At 43.5% G+C, this 19,004-nt stretch overlaps 1 protein-coding gene across 2 annotated transcripts in view; it reads left to right on the top strand.

Moving 5' to 3' along the window:
* map1ab (microtubule-associated protein 1Ab) overlaps positions 1-18,611 on the top strand; it is a 68,200-nt gene extending 49,589 nt beyond the window's left edge. For both annotated transcript variants that reach the window (XM_070971414.1, XM_070971415.1), the window contains 3 exons: positions 160-12,220; positions 12,979-13,211; positions 14,334-18,611. In XM_070971414.1, coding sequence (XP_070827515.1) covers positions 160-12,220; positions 12,979-13,211; positions 14,334-14,489 — 12,450 coding nt within the window. In that variant the 3' untranslated portion in view covers positions 14,490-18,611. The remainder of the gene's footprint in view (positions 1-159; positions 12,221-12,978; positions 13,212-14,333) is intronic.
* The last annotated feature ends 393 nt before the right edge of the window (positions 18,612-19,004 follow it).

The raw sequence follows: 19,004 nt of genomic DNA, 5'->3' as shown, positions 1-19,004 counted from the left end.
TTTGATTTTGAGAAAATACCTTTAAACAAGAAGTTTACTTGATTCATGTATTTTTTTTATTTTTTTTTTTTCATTTTGGGTACCTTTACAAACAACAAATGTCTCCCACATTAATGCATTCATCACTGACTGGTGTGTCTGGGTTTGTCCCTCTGGCAGGTCAGTGAATTACTGGGCACAACAGCCCCCAAGCAGCAGGCTACACTCACTGTGTCCTGCCGCGGGGAGGTGGGCTGGAGCTCCCTGGGACAGCAGCAGACCCTGAGGGAGTTCCTGGAATACAAACTAAACCCTGAGCCTGTTCTCCCCAAAATGGAGGGCGTCACCGAGTTCACAGAGTACATCTCTGAGACGGTCGACGTCCCCTCACCTTTTGACCTCCTGGAGCCACCCACCTCTGGAGGCTTCCTGAAACTGTCCAAGCCATGTTGCTACATCTTTCCCGGTGGACGAGGAGACTCTGCTCTCTTTGCCGTGAATGGCTTCAACATCTTAGTGGATGGAGGCTCTGAGCGAAAATCATGCTTCTGGAAGCTGGTTCGTCACCTGGACCGCATTGACTCAATTCTACTCACACACATCGGTGCTGACAATCTCCCAGGTATCAATGGGCTGCTTCATAGGAAGATAGCAGAACAGGAGGAGGAGCAATCTCAAGGCTCCACCAATTATAGTGACTGGATGAAGAACCTGATTTCTCCTGAACTAGGTGTGGTATTCTTCAACGTGCCAGAGAAGCTCCGTATGCCAGAATCTAATCTTAAAGTGAAACGCAGCATCGAAGAGGCCTCGCTGACTCTGCAGTACCTTAACAAACTAGGAATCAAGCCGGAGCCTCTCTGTCGAGTTGTCAGCAACACAATTGAGCCCATTACTCTGTTTCACAAGATGGGAGTGGGCAGGTTAGACATGTATATTCTCAACCCTGTCAAAGAGAGTAAAGAGATGCAATTTTTAATGCAGAAGTGGGCTGGAAACAGCAAAGCCAAAACTGGCATTGTGCTGCCCAACGGGAAAGAAGGAGAAATATCTGTGCCCTACCTGACATCAGTTACAGCCTTAGTGGTGTGGCTCCCTGCCAACCCTACAGAAAAGATCGTCCGAGTGCTGTTCCCTGGGAATGCACCACAAAACAAGATCCTAGAGGGGCTGGAAAAATTAAAACACCTTGACTTCTTGCGCTATCCTGTAGCCACACAAAAGGACATTGCCTCAGGAGCTCCGCCCTCTGTTGTAAAACAAACAAAGTTAAAACAAAGAACAGATAGCAAGGAGAGTCTCAAGTCCTCCCCAAAGACGACTGCAAAGGCATCAAAGAAAGAAACTGAAGGACAGGATGACGTGTCGGCCGCCACAGAGGCAAAGAGTGACTCTGTGAAGGAAAATATATCAGAAAAAAGAGAGGAGAAAAAGCCTACTAAAACGATCAAATCTAAAACTGATGTACCAGAAAAGAAAAAACTCTTGAAAGAAAAATCCTTAAAAAAGCACCCCAAGGAAAGGGTGTCAAAAATGGATGAGAAAAAGGACAAGGAGAAGAAAGAGATCAAGAAAATAAAGAAAGATGACTCTGCTAAAAAGGATGAAAAGAAGGATGTAAAGTCCAAAGAAGACAAAAAGAAGGACACATCCAAACCTGAGCTGAGAAAAATTACAAAGCCTGACCTGAAACCATTGACACCAGAAGTCAGAAAGACATTACATAAAGCTAAAGTCTCAAGTAAAGCCAAGACTGGAAAAATCAAAGCAGCAAAGGCTGAACCTGCTGAACCGAAGGTGGTAGAGTCAAAACCTGAAACTGCTCAACCTGAACCAATAGAGAATGGAGTTGTTGAGGGTATATCTGCTCCCTCAACTCCTGAAGACCTCACCAAGGATTTTGAGGAACTGAAAAAAGCTGAAGTTGTAGCTGTATCAGCAGAGCCACCAGACAGTAACAAGGTTTCATCGGAGCAGACAGCACAAACTCTAACCCAAGAGAAGCAGGAAGCACAAGAAACTATACCTGAAATTCCACCTGGCACAAAGTCTCCAGAAAAGGAGGTCTCAGCCCCAGAAGCTGAAGGTGAAGGTGAAGACAAAGACAAGGAACTGACACAAAAGAGAGAAATGGAAGAGGCTCAAAAGTTTGAGGATGAAGGAGCAGCAACTCAGGATGAGGATGAGGAAGAAGAGGAAGAAGAGGCACCATCTGCTCAGAAGAAAACAGAAGAGGAGGAGGAAGAAGACATGGGAATAGGTGAAGAGGAAGATGAATCAAAATGGAAGGAGGCAAAAGACGATGGGCTTGACAGGAAACATGAGATAGAAGAAATGGAGAAATCAGAAAATCTCTCAGCAATGGTTGTTACAAAAGAGGAGCTACAGGTGGCTCCATCCGAAGAGGAGGAAGAGGAGGAGGCAGTGGAGAAAGCTGAACTGGAGGAGGTTGAAGATTTAGATGTAATAGCAGATGAAGAGATCAAAGTCAAACCTGAAGATGAAACTGAAGAGCAAATGGTCACTGAAAGCAAAACCACTGAAATTCTGACTGCAGCCAAAGATGAAGAAGAAGAAGAAGAAGAGGAGGAGGAAGGCTACCTGTCACATGTTGGAGGGGCCACTGCTCCCATAACCTCAATAGCTCAAGGAGCCGCTGCAGCTGAACCCATCTCCTTCATCCAGGACGAGACCATCCCTGGCTACTCCGAGACAGAACAGACCATCTCTGATGAGGAGATTCACGAGGAGGCAGAGGAGAGGATACCACACCTTCAATACGACGTTGGCGCCTACGACATCTCTGTTCCAGATCAAACTGAATCGTTTGTAAACATTCATGGCATGAGGGAGATGCAAGCTGCAGCTATGACCGAGAAGAGTTTCATCCCAGGTGTGCAGGAGCAGGTGTCAGTGTTCACCAACATCATCACTGCTCCTCTAGCAGAAGAAGAACATGTGTCGTCTGCAACGTCCATCACGGAGTATGACAAAATGTCTTCCTTCCCTACCTCTATCGCCGAAGACCAATCCGTGGCATCTGTCGCAGCACCTCAAGCTGAGGAACCACCCAAAACCCCTGTTCCCCTGCCAACCCCACCTGACGCTACTCAAGGCAAAGAGCAGCCACTCTCTGCAGGAACTCTTTCACCACCTTCTTTAGAAGAAGACAAACAATCTAAGTCTCCATCCGATGATTTACAACTTCCTGTTGCAGAAATGAAGGTGGGAGCTAAAGCTCCCGATGCTCCCGATGAGGAGGAGGAAGAAGAAGAAGAGGAGGAGGAAGAAGATCAAACTCCTAATGTTGACATTTCACTTGAAAAACTCCAAGAGGGCTATGCTTCATCCCAGTTCATACAGAGTAAAGAGAAAGATACAGAAAAGCCTCCTGGCTCAGTGTCTCCAGTTTTGAAGTCTATAGAAGACACCAAACCAGTCCACCTACCAGTTGAAGAGGAAAATATAGATGCAGTTGCACCTAAAGATAGTTCATCTGTTGTCCCTACTAGACCTTTTGGATCGGACTCAGTAACTTCAGAGAGTGAAGAGCGCTGCTTCAGTCCAGATGATATCACTGTGAAAATGGCCTCACCTCCACAATCCGGGCCACCGAGTCCAACTCACTCTCCACTCCGTCAGTCACCAGTGGAAGACAAGATGAAGGTTTTCCCTGATGTGGAGCTGCAAAAGCAAGAGGAGCTCCCCATAGTCACAGCAACTGAAGACAAAACTAAGAAGAGCGACGAAGCAGAAACAGAGACACAAGAAGATGTTAACAAACAGAAAGCAGATCAGCATGAAATAGAGGTTTCAGTATCTTTGGACAAATCATTTGAGAAGGAAATGAAAGAGGTACCAGTGATGAAAGAGCCAGAAAAAGACACTTCATCAGTGCCAAAAGATGAAGGAAAACAGACAGAAACAATCCCTGTTGTTGCTGCTACTTTAACAGAAGTTCAGCTGCCCGCATTAAAGAGGGATTCCCTCATCTCATCTGGAAAAAGTGATGAGGAGGCTGACGAAGGGCTCAAAGGGAGAGAACCTAAACTACCTCTTCCAGGGAAATTTCCAGATGATGATAACAAGAAGGATGATGATGATGATGATCATGATGATAAATCTGCAGTTAAAACTGTCAAGGTGGAACAGGAGAAAGAAAAAGACGACACCCTCGATGTTATACAATTCAAGGATGAGCAGGAACAGAAATCTGTCATCCAGGAAGACTTTTCTGCCGTTAAGTCCATCATGGATGAGAAAGCAGAGAAAGAGGCAGTAAAGGATGATGCATCTGATATTAAACCTATCAAAGAAGAGCAAATTGTGAAGGACATTGTCACTGATAGAGCCATTAAAGATGAACAGAAAGAGCCTGAAAAAGACCACACTCCTGAGGCCAAAACTATTAAAGAAGCAGAGCCAGAAATTGTTGCCTCGGAGGCCAACCAAATCAAAGATGAGGAGAAGCAGAAAGCTGTAAAACAAGAGGATGGTTTTGACCTCAAAACCAAAGGTCAGGTTGTTGAGATGGAGGTTAAAAAGGATGATGTGTCTGATATAAAGATTTTGAAAGACGAGAAGGAAGTGACAGAGAAGGGTGATACTCTTGACATTAGCTCAGTAAAGCCTGGAGAGAAAGAGACAGAAAAGGTCCAAGCCACAGATATCAAACCTGTTAAAGACGAGATGGAGAGAGAGGCAAAGAAGGATGATGTGCTCATTGTTGAACCTCCTAAAGATGAGAAGAAAGAGGAGACAGAAGCAGCTGATATTAAAGTGATGGAAGATAAGAAAGAGAAAGAAAAGACAGATGTTTCTGATACCAAGCCCCTTACAGATGAGCAGCAGGAAAAGGAAAAAGAGATGGGTGACACCATTGTTGCTAAACTCACCAAAGAAGAAGAAATTATTTGTAAGAGTGATAGCTCTGCTGTTACAGGGAAAGAAGAAAAGGGGCAAGAGATTTGTAAAGATGCTGTCTCAACCATCATCCTTACTGGGGTGGAGGAAAAGGATGTAACAGTGAGTAAAGATGCAAAGTCAACCACAGAGCAAGAAGAGAAAGAGACAAGTAAAGATGATAGCTCTGACACCAAACTCTCCAAGGAGCAGGAAATGGATATAACAAAAAGCAAGGATGATGGTGGCCTCCTCAAATCTACTATAGAAGAAGACAAGGGGGAGGACACAAGTAAATATGATACTGCTGCTATAAAACTTACTGAGGCAGAAGAAGATAAACTGCCCAGTAAGGAAGATTCTTCTGCTGTTAAACCAACAGCTGCAGAAGAAAAGGAGCAAGAGGAAAGTAAAGATGATACTACTGCCATCAAACCTATCAAGATGAAGGACGAGCATGTAATAGTGTGTAAAGATGACGATTTCTCTGCCACATCAACCAAGGTAGAAGCAAAAGAGACAATTAAAGATGCTGTTGAACCAGTCATGGGGGAAGAAAAGGGGCAAGAGACGTATAAAGATAAAGATGTCACTTCTGCTGTCAAACCTGCCAAGATGGAGGAAGAGGATGTAATGAACGAAGGTATTTCTGCTGTCAAAACATCTGAGGACACAACAAGCACGAAAGAGGAAATTTTGGTTGTTAAACCCACCGTGCATGATGAAAAGGAGAAAGAAATTAGTAAAGATATCTGTGCTGTCCAATCAACGATAAAAGAGGAAAAGGAGAAAGCTGTAGATAAGGAGGAAGCTTTTACTGTGAAACCATCCAAGGAGGAAGATGTGTCAACTCAGGATAGTGTTGCTATCAAATCCATCAAGGAAGAAGTAGATACAGTTGCAATTAAGGATGAAATTTCTGGTATGAAACCAACCAAGGAGGAGGAAAGGAAAGACACTGCAAGTGTAAAACCCCTTGCAGAAGAGGAGAAGAAGGTAGTCCAGGAATTGAAAGATGTTACATCTGATTTAAAACCCCCTAAGGAGGAGTCAAAAGAAATCCCGGAGGAGGAAATTTGTGATAAAGAAATGAAGGTCAAAGAAGAGGAAAAGGAAAAAGAGAAAGAAAAAAGTGATATTACTGATTCTGTATCCATTAAGGAGCAGAAGGGAAATGACATAGATGATATTTCTGTTAAAACCACAAAGGATGACAAAGCATTGGAAGAAAGTGGCATTTCTGACAGACAGATAAAAATACAGGAGGTTAAAGGCGAGGAGAAGGGTGATATCTCTGACCACAAACCCATTTTGGAGGAAGTTAAGGACAAAGAAACTGAACAAGATGACACAAAAAAGGAGAAAGAACCAGACTCAAAGGCTGAGCAACCCAAGGACATGAAAGACCAAGAGCCATCTAAAGTTGAAACCATCAAGGAGGAAATGAAAGAAGTAGTCAAACAGGACAGTCATGATTCTGAATGCATCAAACAGAAGATAGAGGACACGTCCACTCCAACATTTAGCATCAAAGATGAGAAAAAAGGGGAAGATGATTATCCTTCTGAGTCTGAATCTAAGATGGATGATAAAAAAGAGGTAGATATCCCCCTGACTCAGGCTTTGGAAGAAGAGAAAACTAAAAAGGATATTTGTGATGTGAATACCCTTAAAGAAACCTCTGATAAGCTTACTGGAACGCAGAAAGAGCAGGAAACATTTGGTGCTACGTTAATAGAAATGCAACAAGACACTTCTGTTACTACATCAAGTGAAGTCCTGAAACCAGTGACAGACGACATTTGTGTATCTCCCAGCCACATGCAGGAGGAGAAGAAAGAACAAGATAAAGAAGCAAAGGTCATTATTAGTCAGGAAGAGAAGATGGAGAAAGAAAAAGATGACACACACGTTGCTGAACTGAGCAAAGAACAGAAAATGGAAAAAGAACAAGAAAAAGAATACACCTATGGAACTAAGGAGATCAAAGATGAAAAGACAAAACAAGAAGAGGATGAAAAAATTATTAAACAAAAAGATGTTGCTGACACAAAGACAGATGAGACCACTGAGAAAGAAAAATATGACTCCTCTGACACAGACCACACCAAAGAGGAGAAGTGGGAGCGAGAGGAGTTACAAGAGAAAGACCTGGACAAAGCCATTAAACAGCCCGCACAGACAGCATTAGGAGAAGCAGTGATGGCATCCAAGTCAGATTACAAACCTGCATTTGCGGTTCAGTCCTCCGATGAAGACAGGGAAGATGAAGAGGAGGAGGACATCTGTATGGGAGGAGCTGGCTCCAGACCTTTGTCAGTTGAGCCAAGAAAATCAGACCATGACATCTCCTCTGCAGGTCTGCCTTTATCCCAAACTCCACAGACAAGTGACCAAACTAAACCACCATCAACAGAACAGACTACATTGATCATACCAACACTTACAATGCAGGAGCCCTCTATTGATGAAGACATCAAGGAGTTTGGCAAAGAAGAATCCAGACTTCCACCTCAAGAGGGCAAAGACGTTGTAAAAGCAGAAACCACACCTGCACCACTTGCCAAGCCAGAGCCCTCCTTTGATATTGTCTCATCAAAGGAGGAGACGACCTCTATTCCAAAACAAGAAACGGCTTCTGATGTCCCAGCCGCTAAAGCAGAGCCAATGTCAGACTCAACTGAGAAAAAGCCTGTGCTGTCAACAGTGTCAAGCACTGACAGTCAACCCAGGAGCTGTACACTGTCGAGCACTGAGAGCCAGTCCAGTATGGATGAAACACCGCAAGAGAAACAGAAACCGTCTGAGACAAGTTCAGCAGTCAGCTCTACAGAAAAGACAAAGCTGGATGAGAAACCAGGAAAGGAAGCAGAGCGAGAGATGGAAGGAGAGCGAGAGTTGGCTTCTCCAGGATTATCACAGCCTTGTTCATATTTTATGTTGGACAAAGATTCTGCGGACTCCAGCCACGCTGAAGTGGTAAAATCAGACACTGCAAAAAAGGAGAGTGTTGATAAAATGACCTCAGAGAAGGATGTGGTCAGTGGAAGTCTCGGAGATGAAAAACAAACCTTTGGTGCATCCAAGTATGATCCGTACGAAAAGCCTGTTCCAAAGGATCATGACTTGGACTCCAGAGAAGAAAGTGAGGTCTCTTTAGGTTTCGATCAAGCCTCTGATATAGGTATCAACGATAACAGAACAACGAGCCAGACAGAGGCTGGAGGAGCCATGTTCCTCCTGGATGATCAGTACAAAGAAGAGCCTCTGTCCTTTAGTAGAGTTGACTACAGTCCAGTGTCCCTCACAGAGAGCGAAAGAAGTAGCCACCACAGCCGAAGTGCCTCGCCTAAATATGAAGACAGAGAGAAAGGCCAAGAGGAGGAGAGGGAGAGAGAAGAAAGACCAGATACACCTCATGTTGACAAGAGCTTTTCATCCACAGAAATGCAAGATAACAAAATGTCCCAGGCTGCTGAATGTTATTCTTTCAGTCCAAAAGAGGACAAACCTGAGAAATCAGAGAAAGAGAAAGAAGATATGATGGAAGGTGCTGCAGCAGCTTTTCAAACAGGGCCGACAGGAGAAAGTGATAAGATTCCTACCAGTGAGGCTGTCCAATCAGCAAGTGCACCATTAAGACAAGAGACACCCTCTCCGTCATGGAGCCAATCAGATCCTGGCCCTCAAGTTGCAGCTGCTCCCATAGCTTTTGGAGAATTCACAGAAACAAGAACAACAGAAAAAGAGAAAGAAAAATCTGCTGAGCCGCTCAAACACAAAATGGAGTCTTCTGATCATGAAAGAGAGGGATCTCCATCTGGTCGGCATTCACCTGCAGAAAAAGACATTATCCCTCAGCAAACATCACTTTTAGAGAAAGAAGAAACTTCAAGTGAGTCAAGGACTGCACCCGCTGCCACATTTTTAGGACATGAAGTCGATGATAATGTTCTGGCATCTGACAATAGTCAAATTAGCAGCTCTGCCACTTGTAAATCAATGTTAGACTTTCCTGAAGGAAAGGAGAGCCTGATAGACAAAAGGTTACTTGTAGAGGGGGAAGACTTCAATGTTGATGATGATGAAGACGAAGATGAGGAGGAGGAGGAGGAGGAAGAGGAGGAGGAGTTAAGTGATATAGATATGGAAAAGGGTGCTAGAGAACAGTCTGAAAAAGAAATGTGCCGACGTGGCTCTGATGATAGTGCTCCATTAGCAGAGGTAGAGGACTCAAATAAAAAGTCTCAGTTGCCTGAATCAATCATCCTTAAAGAGGAAAAAGTCTGTAAACCAACACCTGATGATGGCTCAGCTTCTAAAGTCACAGAGACAGACAAGGAGGACATGAGTAAAAAACCACCATCTCCTGAAACAAAACTGCTCAAAGGAGATGATGCAACCACATCCAAACTTCCTGAGACAAGGAGTGAAGATGTAGGTAAAACAACTACATCACCAGACTCAAGTGCTCTCAAAACAGATGAAAGATGTTCTGCTGTATCCGATGCCACAAAACCTCCTGAAACAAAGAAAGCAGAAGACACAGAAAAAAAACACTTGTCTCCTGAACCAACCACGAAGAGAAGGTTGTCATCAGCAGAGGATTTTACCTCTGAAGCACTAGACTCAAGAAAAGGAGATGAAGACAGAGTGTCTCCATCACCAAGCGTTTTGACAAAGGAAACTTCTCAACCACTGTCCCCAAGCAGCTTGACAGGCAGCTTTTTGCCACCTGACCATTCAGAGTCCACGTCCAAGACTACATCTAGTCCCTCCCCTCCGCTAAGAGGCAGCTATGCCGATATTGGACAGAGCAGATCTGGAGGTTATTCTGAGCATTTTTATAGTGAGGAGAGTCAGGTAGGATTGACGGAGGATAAGAAAGAAACCTTTGTGCTCTCAGATGCCTCCCAGGTATCCAAGCTCAGCGAAGACAAATATTACAGCCAAAGAGACATCCATGACGAAAGTCTAGATGAGAGGCAGACCACAGATATCACCACAAAACATGAGGAAACTTCCTCATCATCTTGCACATACACCTCCTTAACATACTCTTCTTCAGCGTTCTCCTCCACGTCGTATAGTTACTCATCCTCTGCCTCAACTTCTGCCCTTTTGAGCCAACAGTTTGGAGAAAAAGGTCAAACTTCCACCACACTATCAGTCTCTGAAGTCAGTTCAGCCAAAGAAGAGCCATCTTACACGAAAGGGTCTACCAGCTCCTGCTTTGGAGGGTTTCAGAGAGATGAATACATGGAGGTGACGACGAAACCTGCAACAAAAGTGTCTTTATCCAGTCAGTTTGATGAGACCAAACCATCATCTCCAGTCTTTTCCACCACTGCCAAACAGACTGAGGATCAAAGTGGTTCTGCAAAGCCTGAAACAGACACAAAGTCCAGCACTGATAGTTTCTATATGCTAGAAACTAAGATTACAACATCCTCCGCAGCATCATCTGTACAAAGTACCGAACCAGTCAAGGTGTCAGAGAGCTTATCCACATCAGAGGTTTGCTTTGATGTCTCTCCCCTCCAGAGGGCTGACTCCTCTGATAGGGTGTCCCAAGGGTCAGCAGAAGATGAGGAGCCTGATACACTTGAATTGGAGGACAGCACCCTACCGTGTCGTATTGAATGTCAAAAAATCAAAGTTGCTGAGCAAAAAGAGACTTATTCATCAGTAACTGAGTCATATATGGTAGAAAGTACCACACACTCCACAGAGACGAAGACAGTCACCATCACCTCTTCCTCTGTTGTGTCCAAACCTGATGTGGTGATGGAAACAACTCAACAGACAGCCTCATTTACTCCACTGGGTGATAGTGGAGCTAGCAAAATCACATGTGCCACAACAGATGTGTCCAAAACAGAGGAGGATAAAGAGAAAAAGGAGAAAACACCAGAGTTAAAAGAAGAAAAGTCAAGTGGAGCTGTTGCACCTTTGAAGGAAGATGCAAAGGTGTTTGAAAAAGAAACAAAAGAAAAAGATGAAAAGATAGAGACTACTAAAGACAGTGAAGTCGAGCAGAAAACAGAGGATAAGAAATTGGAGGAAAAGACCTGTAAAGATGGTACGGAGGAGAGAAAGGCAACAGCTGATCCAAAAATGTGTGAAAAAACAGAGGAAGGTAAGAAAGAAGAGTCAGAAAGAGTAGAGGAGAAAAGCCTGTTGGAGAAGCCATCAGAGAGATTAGAGATCAGGAGAAAGAGCAGTATATCTGATTGGGAGTTACTACAGAGGCCTGATGACTACCCAAGTGCCCCTCCACCGGGCTATGGTGATGAGGAGGAGGAGGAAGAGGATGAGGAGGCAATGGAAGCAATGGAATGGATGGCCAGTGTCCACGGTACCTCTACGTCCTCCTCAAAAGATACCTATCATACAGAAACATCCGCAAAGGCTGATCGTCCCTCTGATTTGGACACAGGGGCCACATCCTCCTCTGCCTCCCACCCAGGCTACTCCTCCTGTGAATATAAACATCGCAAAGGAGAACTTTCTCCATCATTCATCAACCCAAGCCCTCATCAGCTCTCCAGTGACGAGGGCGAGGGGAATGGCCATAGTGACCACTCCCAAGAAGGGGACGAGGATGACCAGGAGCAACACTCTGTAAAAAGGAGGTCACACAAGCAGAGGCGCCACCATGCTCCAAGTTACCATGGAGATGCTGGACAGGGGTCACACCAACTGCCCGGCGCCATGTCATCCGGTTTGGCTGTGACGTTAGCTGGAGAGGAGACACCTCCAACATCAGTGAGCGAGTCGTTGCCTTCACAGTCTGACTCTGACGTGCCTCCAGAAACCGAGGAGTGTCCATCCATAACAGCTGAAGGAAATCTGGATTCAGATGAAGACGCTGAACATCTGCCGGTGGACAAATTATCTGCACCTGGAGCTGGAGGGGGTCACCGTCCTCCGTCACCAAGGTCAGCTCAGAAGACTCATGATCCCTTCCCTACCCCGATGAAGGACCCTCTTCCCCACCCTCCTCACCCAGATGTGTGCATGGTAGATCCCGAGGCTCTTCTCAATGACCATAGTAGCACAGAGAAACTTCTTAAGAAGGAGCACAAGACCACTAAGGGCCTCAGGAAGGGCAAACCCAAGTCAGCCTCCCCCGCTCGTAAGGGGGAAGTCAGGAAGAGGTCCTCTACACCAGTGAAGCAGACTTCTAAGGACTCCGCCTCCCCTCGATCAGCCTCCCTCAGGAGGAAGGACACAGACAGAAGCTCCAGGCTGATCAAGATGTCTGAGACCCAAGGCTCCAGGAGTGAGATCCTCAATCCGGTGAAAGGCTTGGTCAACGGTGTCAAGAGCAGTTCAGGTGTGTTAACACATTTACATCCTGCATTTACCTGCAAAAGAATTTCGGGGCGGACTCAAACAGCCTTCACTTTATGTTCTGTTGCAAACTCACTTTGCTAACTCTCTGCCTCTCTGCAGACACCATATACTGACCAGCTACAGCAACCTTAAAGGGTCAAAACAGTGTGTGTGTGTGTGTGTGTGTGTGTGTGTGTGTGTGTGTGTGTGTGTGTGTGTGTGTGTGTGTGTGTGTGTGTGTGTGTGTGTGCGCGTGTGCCCATGTATTACTTACATTGTGGGGACATAAATCTGTTTACACCTTCACATTGTGGGGATTCGCCTTACTTGAAGGGACAAAATGCAGGTCTTCATAATGTAAATCATTAAACTGTAGGGTGAAGACTTGGGTGACCCTAATACACCTAACTACACTAAATGTATGAAGTGGCATTAGATGCCATTTAGAAAGTTGTACTTGTGCTGTTTGGCTGAAAAGATTTAGGGAAACTGTGTGACTGGTTACTGTTTTTCTAATTTCCTTATTTGTTGCAGCAAATATTATTTTTGGGAGCTGGTCCAATGATTTTAACAGTTTATTCCTCAGTTTATTATTATTATTATTTTCTGAATAATAGATTTGTATGAATAAATTAATTAGACCATCATTAGTTCAGTTAAGGAAAAAGTTGTGAAAGTTCATTGCTGCAGCCCAATTTTGGTAAATTGTAAGAACGATCACTCCCCTCTAACACTGTTTTAATCCTCGTTCACTTCCAGTTAACAACTCCCAGAAAACTAGCTCGGCCGTCCCCCCCGGCCCACCCGTCTACGTCGACCTGGCTTATGTGCCCAACCATTGCAGTGCCAAGAACGTGGACCAGGAGTTCTTCAAGAGAGTGCGAGCTGCCTACTACGTGGTGAGCGGGAACGACCCAGGCAGCGGCGAGCCCAGCCGTGGAGTCCTGGACGCCCTGCTGGAGGGCAAAGCTCAGTGGGGCTCCAATTTACAGGTATTTACGTCCGTCTGTGCCTCCATATCTCATATTCTTTGCATCCAAGTGTGCCTACGATAAATGTACTATGCACAGACTAATGTATAGGATGTGCATCTACACTTAGTGCTGACTTCATTACTGTACTTATTTCTAAGTTACAAATTAATATAGACAGTATGGATATTATTTACTGAGTCATTGTGAACTCATCTCACCAGCAGGTGAGCTGTTGATTAAAAAGGGAGCAGGGAAACTCTGAGGCAACAAGCATCACAATTATGCTGATGACGGCTGAGTATAATAAAACAAAACTCATTTTACCTTATGGATGGTCAACGGCAACAGAAGAACATGAGTCGTCACTCGTGTCTCCAAAGAGAAAGGAAATACAGTTTAAGTGAGCTCATTATCAACAACAGTGATAGGTGGAATCAAACTGTATGTGTCTTGTACTGTCTGCTTCAGCAAATCCTGGTTTCTGTATTTGGATGTATTTGACACGGAGCATTGCCTGGTGTTCACGCATCTCTCATGCAGCTACTGATGCTGTATTGACTTTAGCTTACTACAATTCAGTCCTAAAATCTATAACCCAATGAAACACCTGAGCAGACATCAAATCTGTAAGAAAAAGATTATGTGTGTAAACCACAGACAGTAAAGGATAGAAACAGATTCAGCTGAAGCTCAAATGGAAGAAAAAGTCCAAATGTTGAGAGATTCAGAAATACAGGCTGGTTTCAAAGCAACATGAGCTCCTAGTTATTGCAGTAGCTAATGGTGACATATCACCACTCCATAGATATCATTATCTAAAACTATGTTCATGGAAAATAAGTCCTTAGAGCAATAGTTAACCAGAAACTTACATCTTTACACTTTGGTTATTCTACAAATTAAACAAACACCATATCATGTGAACAGGGCCAGGCTAGCTGTTTCCCCTGTTTCCATTCTTCATGCTAAACTAAGCTGACGAACTCCTGAATGTAGCTTCATAATTAAAGTACGGAAAAAGGCCAAACTATTCCACAAATGTCTTGAATGTATTTGTTGTCTTCATCATTTATGGCCTCTTTTCTCCTTCACTTCCTCTCTACTGTCCTCACTCATCGTGTTTCCTCGTGTTCCTCGCAGGTGACTCTGATCCCGACCCATGACACGGAGGTGACCCGCGACTGGTACCAGCAGACCCACGAGAGGCAACAGGACCTGAACATCATGGTTCTAGCCTCCAGCAGCACCGTAGTCATGCAGGACGAGTCCTTCCCTGCCTGCAAGATCGAGTTCTGAGCTTCACAAGCCCCGCTGTGCTTTCCCCCTCTCATCCGCCCCCTCCCTGTCATCTGTTCTCACTGGAGGTAGAGCGAGATCGAGCAGCACTCCCTGCTTCTTCAAAGCCTCTCGCTCTCTCATGGTACCAGTCTCAAACACATTCGCTGCAGCCCTCAATACGCTAGATTCTGTTAGCTGAAATCAAAGTCAGAACTCTGGGTTACGCTCTGTGTGACAGTGGGGTTATCACGCAAATAATAACATACTTTTATGTTTGCTTTCTTCTGTGAGTTAACTGTCTGCCCTCACACGCACTCTATGTGATTTAAAAGTCAACTAATTTTCATTATCACACATAACAGCTTTATTTGCCTCATGTCTAACAGACAAATGCACATTATTGTCCCACAAATATACAATGCCACAGTTAAACTAAAGATTTGAAAGGTGTAGTTTTTAAACTGTTGGCTCAAATCACAAATAACTTGGAAATTTAAAACTCCCAAGTGGCAAATTTCTCATCCAAAGGACCAAAACAAGTGGCAAAACCGAAACTCTTATTAGCTAACGTCTCCAAAATGTCTCCTAAATTAACCAGTGATCAATAATTTGAGTGTACGCACAGAGTTTTTAGAAAGGTAGAAACTTTTCGATTTCTTAATTTGAAGCTTTCTTTTCCATCTGTGCACATGACAAAAACGCATCCTTTGCAATTCTGCTCACGCTACAGTAGTTTTTGGGCTAACTCAATAACGACATAAATTGATGTTCTGTATAAAAAAATGTTTCTTCTTGTCATTTGTGGTGAAGTTTTAGGAGGTGCCTGAAGTTGACACTGTTTCGGCTTTCACAGCTTCGCTGGTGCATGACGCTTGCATTTTTAGCTCGGACTCTTTCAGAACTGCATAGGGTTAATCCTTTCTTTAGCCAGCCTTCAAGTGTGGAATGCAGTATAGTGTAGATAGATTACTACACTGTTTGGCTGTCTATGCTCAAGTGAATTCAATAGGCGCCAGGCAAAGGAACGATGTTTGTACACTAATCATATCTCTGCTGGATGTAATGGCTCCTCTTTAAGTCTTTATCATGGTCTTTGTTGGTTGTATGTACTCCAGTATACATATAGGGTAAATGTTTCTATATCAATACAGAGGTTATGTTAAACAAACGATATATTTTGTGACGATGCAGCAAATTATGATCTGAGGTGAATGCAGTGTTTTTGATCATGCATTTAAGAAGAGGATGGTTTAATTAACATTTCTGTCATTTCCTCCTGTTCAGCTCCATTTTACCGTCTCTGTCGATATCACATAGCGTTGGACAAAACAAGCAGTGACCTGTGACAAATGTAGCAAAGGGAGCTTGTCCACTAGCCCTGTCAGAGGGAAGCTTACGCCAGTGGGAACTGCAATATTTGTATTTATTACTGGGGTAATTCTTCAGGAAAACATAATAATGTGAAGTGTGTTACAGGAGGCTTCTTTCATGTGCCTTTAGCGTGTGGTTTTGGAGAGAGGGGAGTTCTTTAAGGACATGTCAGTCAGTATGAAGCAGAGCCAGAAACCAGGGTCAATCCAAGACATCAAGTACACAGCTTTGAAATAGAGGACCAATCAGTTCATGCAGCACACGCACAAAACTTACCCAGGATACTCCGAAATAACACGCCTACATGGAAATGACTTTGTAACCCAATTAAGCATTCTGAAATGCCACTTAGCCAAACCAGTATGAATGTCTCAGAGCAAGGTGTTGCCCCAAACAGGAATGTACTTTTCTGAGTTTAGAAGTGGAATTTTTGTTTGTGGGTGAAGCACAGAGAGCAGCAGAATGAAACAACGTTCCAGTGTAATATACTGACCTGATCTTAATCCCAGAGTAATATCTGTAGAATGAGCATGAATGTGACGATTGCACTGGACGCAGTTACAGTAGTAAAGTAGAGTAGGAATGTCTCTGAAGTCGTTTTGTGTGCGAGCATACGATACAGTAGCAGTTTTTGTACGGCAGCATAGTTTGTGTCCAACGGTGACGTGGAGAGTGAGTTTTCTGTGGGTTCAGAATGAAAGCTCTTTCTGCTTATTCACAGCCAGACTGGAGAGAGGCTCGCGTTAAATTTACTTTTCTTCAGCTACACCTGAATTCTCCAGATTTCTGGTGACAAGCAAATTCCAATTGTTTGTTTACATTAATTCTTGTCTAAATAGGAAATACATTGGTGCCGCAACGGCTCATCACGTGTGTGTATTTTTGTTGTTGTGAAGACCGATTTGAGGCCAGGCTCGTGGCAGGCGTGGATTTCTAGAAAGGACCTCGTTTGAGCTATTGATGACTGATTGATTGTCAGGAGGATGTTGCCAACTAAACACAGGGAGGATCCTCTGCTCGCACAGTTCAACTTCACTCATGTTTTTCCCTCAACCTGATTCAAGATGTGGAACAAACTCTGCAGAAGGCTTGAGTCTGTTGTCGGCTTGTGCTGGCCTGGGACCAGTGCCATATCCTCTCCCTGAAAAACTCTCATAACGCTCACACTACCTTATACCTCATCTTCCACAGCCTCCGAGCTCTTTGCTCTGCCTGGCCTCCCTTTAGTTCCACATTGTACTCGTCCATTATGCACGTATGCATGTAGGAGGCAGACATAGCTTTTCTCATCCCGCTGGGGAGAATCTGAGTTTGACGCAGGTTGTGTATTAAACAGCTGGGCACGCACAAGTAGACACACACACACACACACACACACACACACACACACACACACACACACACACACACACACACACACACACTACTGTGGAGGGAGCTGATTGACAGAAGGCCACATTAAGACGTGCACACTGAGGGGAAGGTCGATCAAGCAGCAAAAAGTCTTTTTCACCCCGTCCTCTGCTGTCTGGACATGTGCCCAAGGAGCTTTTCAGTGTATTGATCAGGTTTTGTGGATGGTCTGATATGTTATACTGTCTTTGAACAATGTTTTTAAGTTGACAGATTCCAAATAGCCGGCCTTGAGGTTTTCAAGGCGTCAGTAAGAACGCTGTGAATCACTCAATACTGAACTGTGTGACTATACAGAAGCTGAATGCACTATACAGGAGATCTATTTTTCTGAATGTAGAGTTGGTACTACTATGCGAATGCTGCTGGATCAAAAACAATAGATAAAAAAACAGAAAAAAAAAAAAAAAAAGAAAAACCTTCACACCAACCAGGACAGAAATACGTGTTAGGGAGCTTGGAATCAGGGCAGATACTGTTTCCTGTTTTGACAAATAGTTGTTTCAGTCATGGTTCTGCTCCAGAGGAAGAGACGTTTCACGTGTCGGAAAGCAACTAAGATCCAACAATAAACATTAACAGTAACACAGAAATAGTGCTAACTGCAGCTGCAACTTTTTCCTTTTCCTGAATATGACTTGAAACACATGCAGACTCAGAAACCAGTAAAATTAAACGAATGCTACACGTACATTTATGTACTGTACACAGATTTGTACATATTGCTCTGGAAGGAAAAAAAAACTGAAAGGTAGAACAAATCGTTCTTGTGATAACTGTTCATTTTAGCTGATTTTAGTGACAATATGATCCAAACTGCTAACTACTCCTCGAAGCGGGAAAACTACACAATCGCTGACAAGATACAGAATGAAAAAAAGTGCATCTTTCAGTTCAGTGTCATCGCCATCCTGCATTAAAATGAAAATATCATTTGATCACAATATGGTGTCATCTGTCCATCTAATCTCTCTGCATGTGATTTATTTAGTTATAATCCTGAATGTAATTGTTTAACATGGAAATAATAATAAAAAATACAATGCTATTTTAAAGAGGTATATTTGAAAAAAGCTAATTGTCTTAACTGGTACTGAAATGACCTACAGTAATATAATACTGGGCTGTGCTTTCATTGTTTGCCCTATTAACATGTTGTTAAGAAGACGCTGTATTGGTAGTTCTGTTTGATTCTCTCTTTTTTTGCATTGTATTAATCTTAGTTATGTTTTTCTTCCTCAGTGCAATATTCAATATCTCTCTGTCTCTTTAACTGGTAAAACTAGAACTACTGCAGATCCATTGTAAAAGGGAAACAGCCTGGTGATCATCAATTAAAGTACATTGAAATCTAAATGTCTGTCGTGGCTGTTTTTGTTCGTCTCTTTGCATTTCATATATCTTAAGTGTCAGGGAGTAACTAAGTACATGTAATGAGATGATTAAAACATATTACAGTAATCATGTTTAAGCAGGACTGCAGCCATGCTAGCAGCTATTGCTTTTAGCTAAATGCTAACATCTGCAAGCTAACATGGTCACAGTGACAATACAAACATGCTGATGCTTTGCAGGTATAATGTTTACCATGTTCACCAGCTTAGTTTAGCATGTTAGCATGCTAAAGTTTGCTAGTTAGCACTTAACTCAAACGACATCTTATAGGAATTCTGCCACTAGTGCAGCAGGTATTTGTACTGAGCAAGCTGGGTCATTTAATCCATCAGTGCATCATATTCTGTAAGATCT

The sequence above is a fragment of the Chaetodon trifascialis genome, chromosome 10, assembly GCF_039877785.1.
Source record: "Chaetodon trifascialis isolate fChaTrf1 chromosome 10, fChaTrf1.hap1, whole genome shotgun sequence".
In the NCBI taxonomy this organism is placed as follows: Eukaryota; Metazoa; Chordata; class Actinopteri; order Chaetodontiformes; family Chaetodontidae; genus Chaetodon; species Chaetodon trifascialis.
This window is presented reverse-complemented; position numbering and strand designations above follow the sequence as displayed.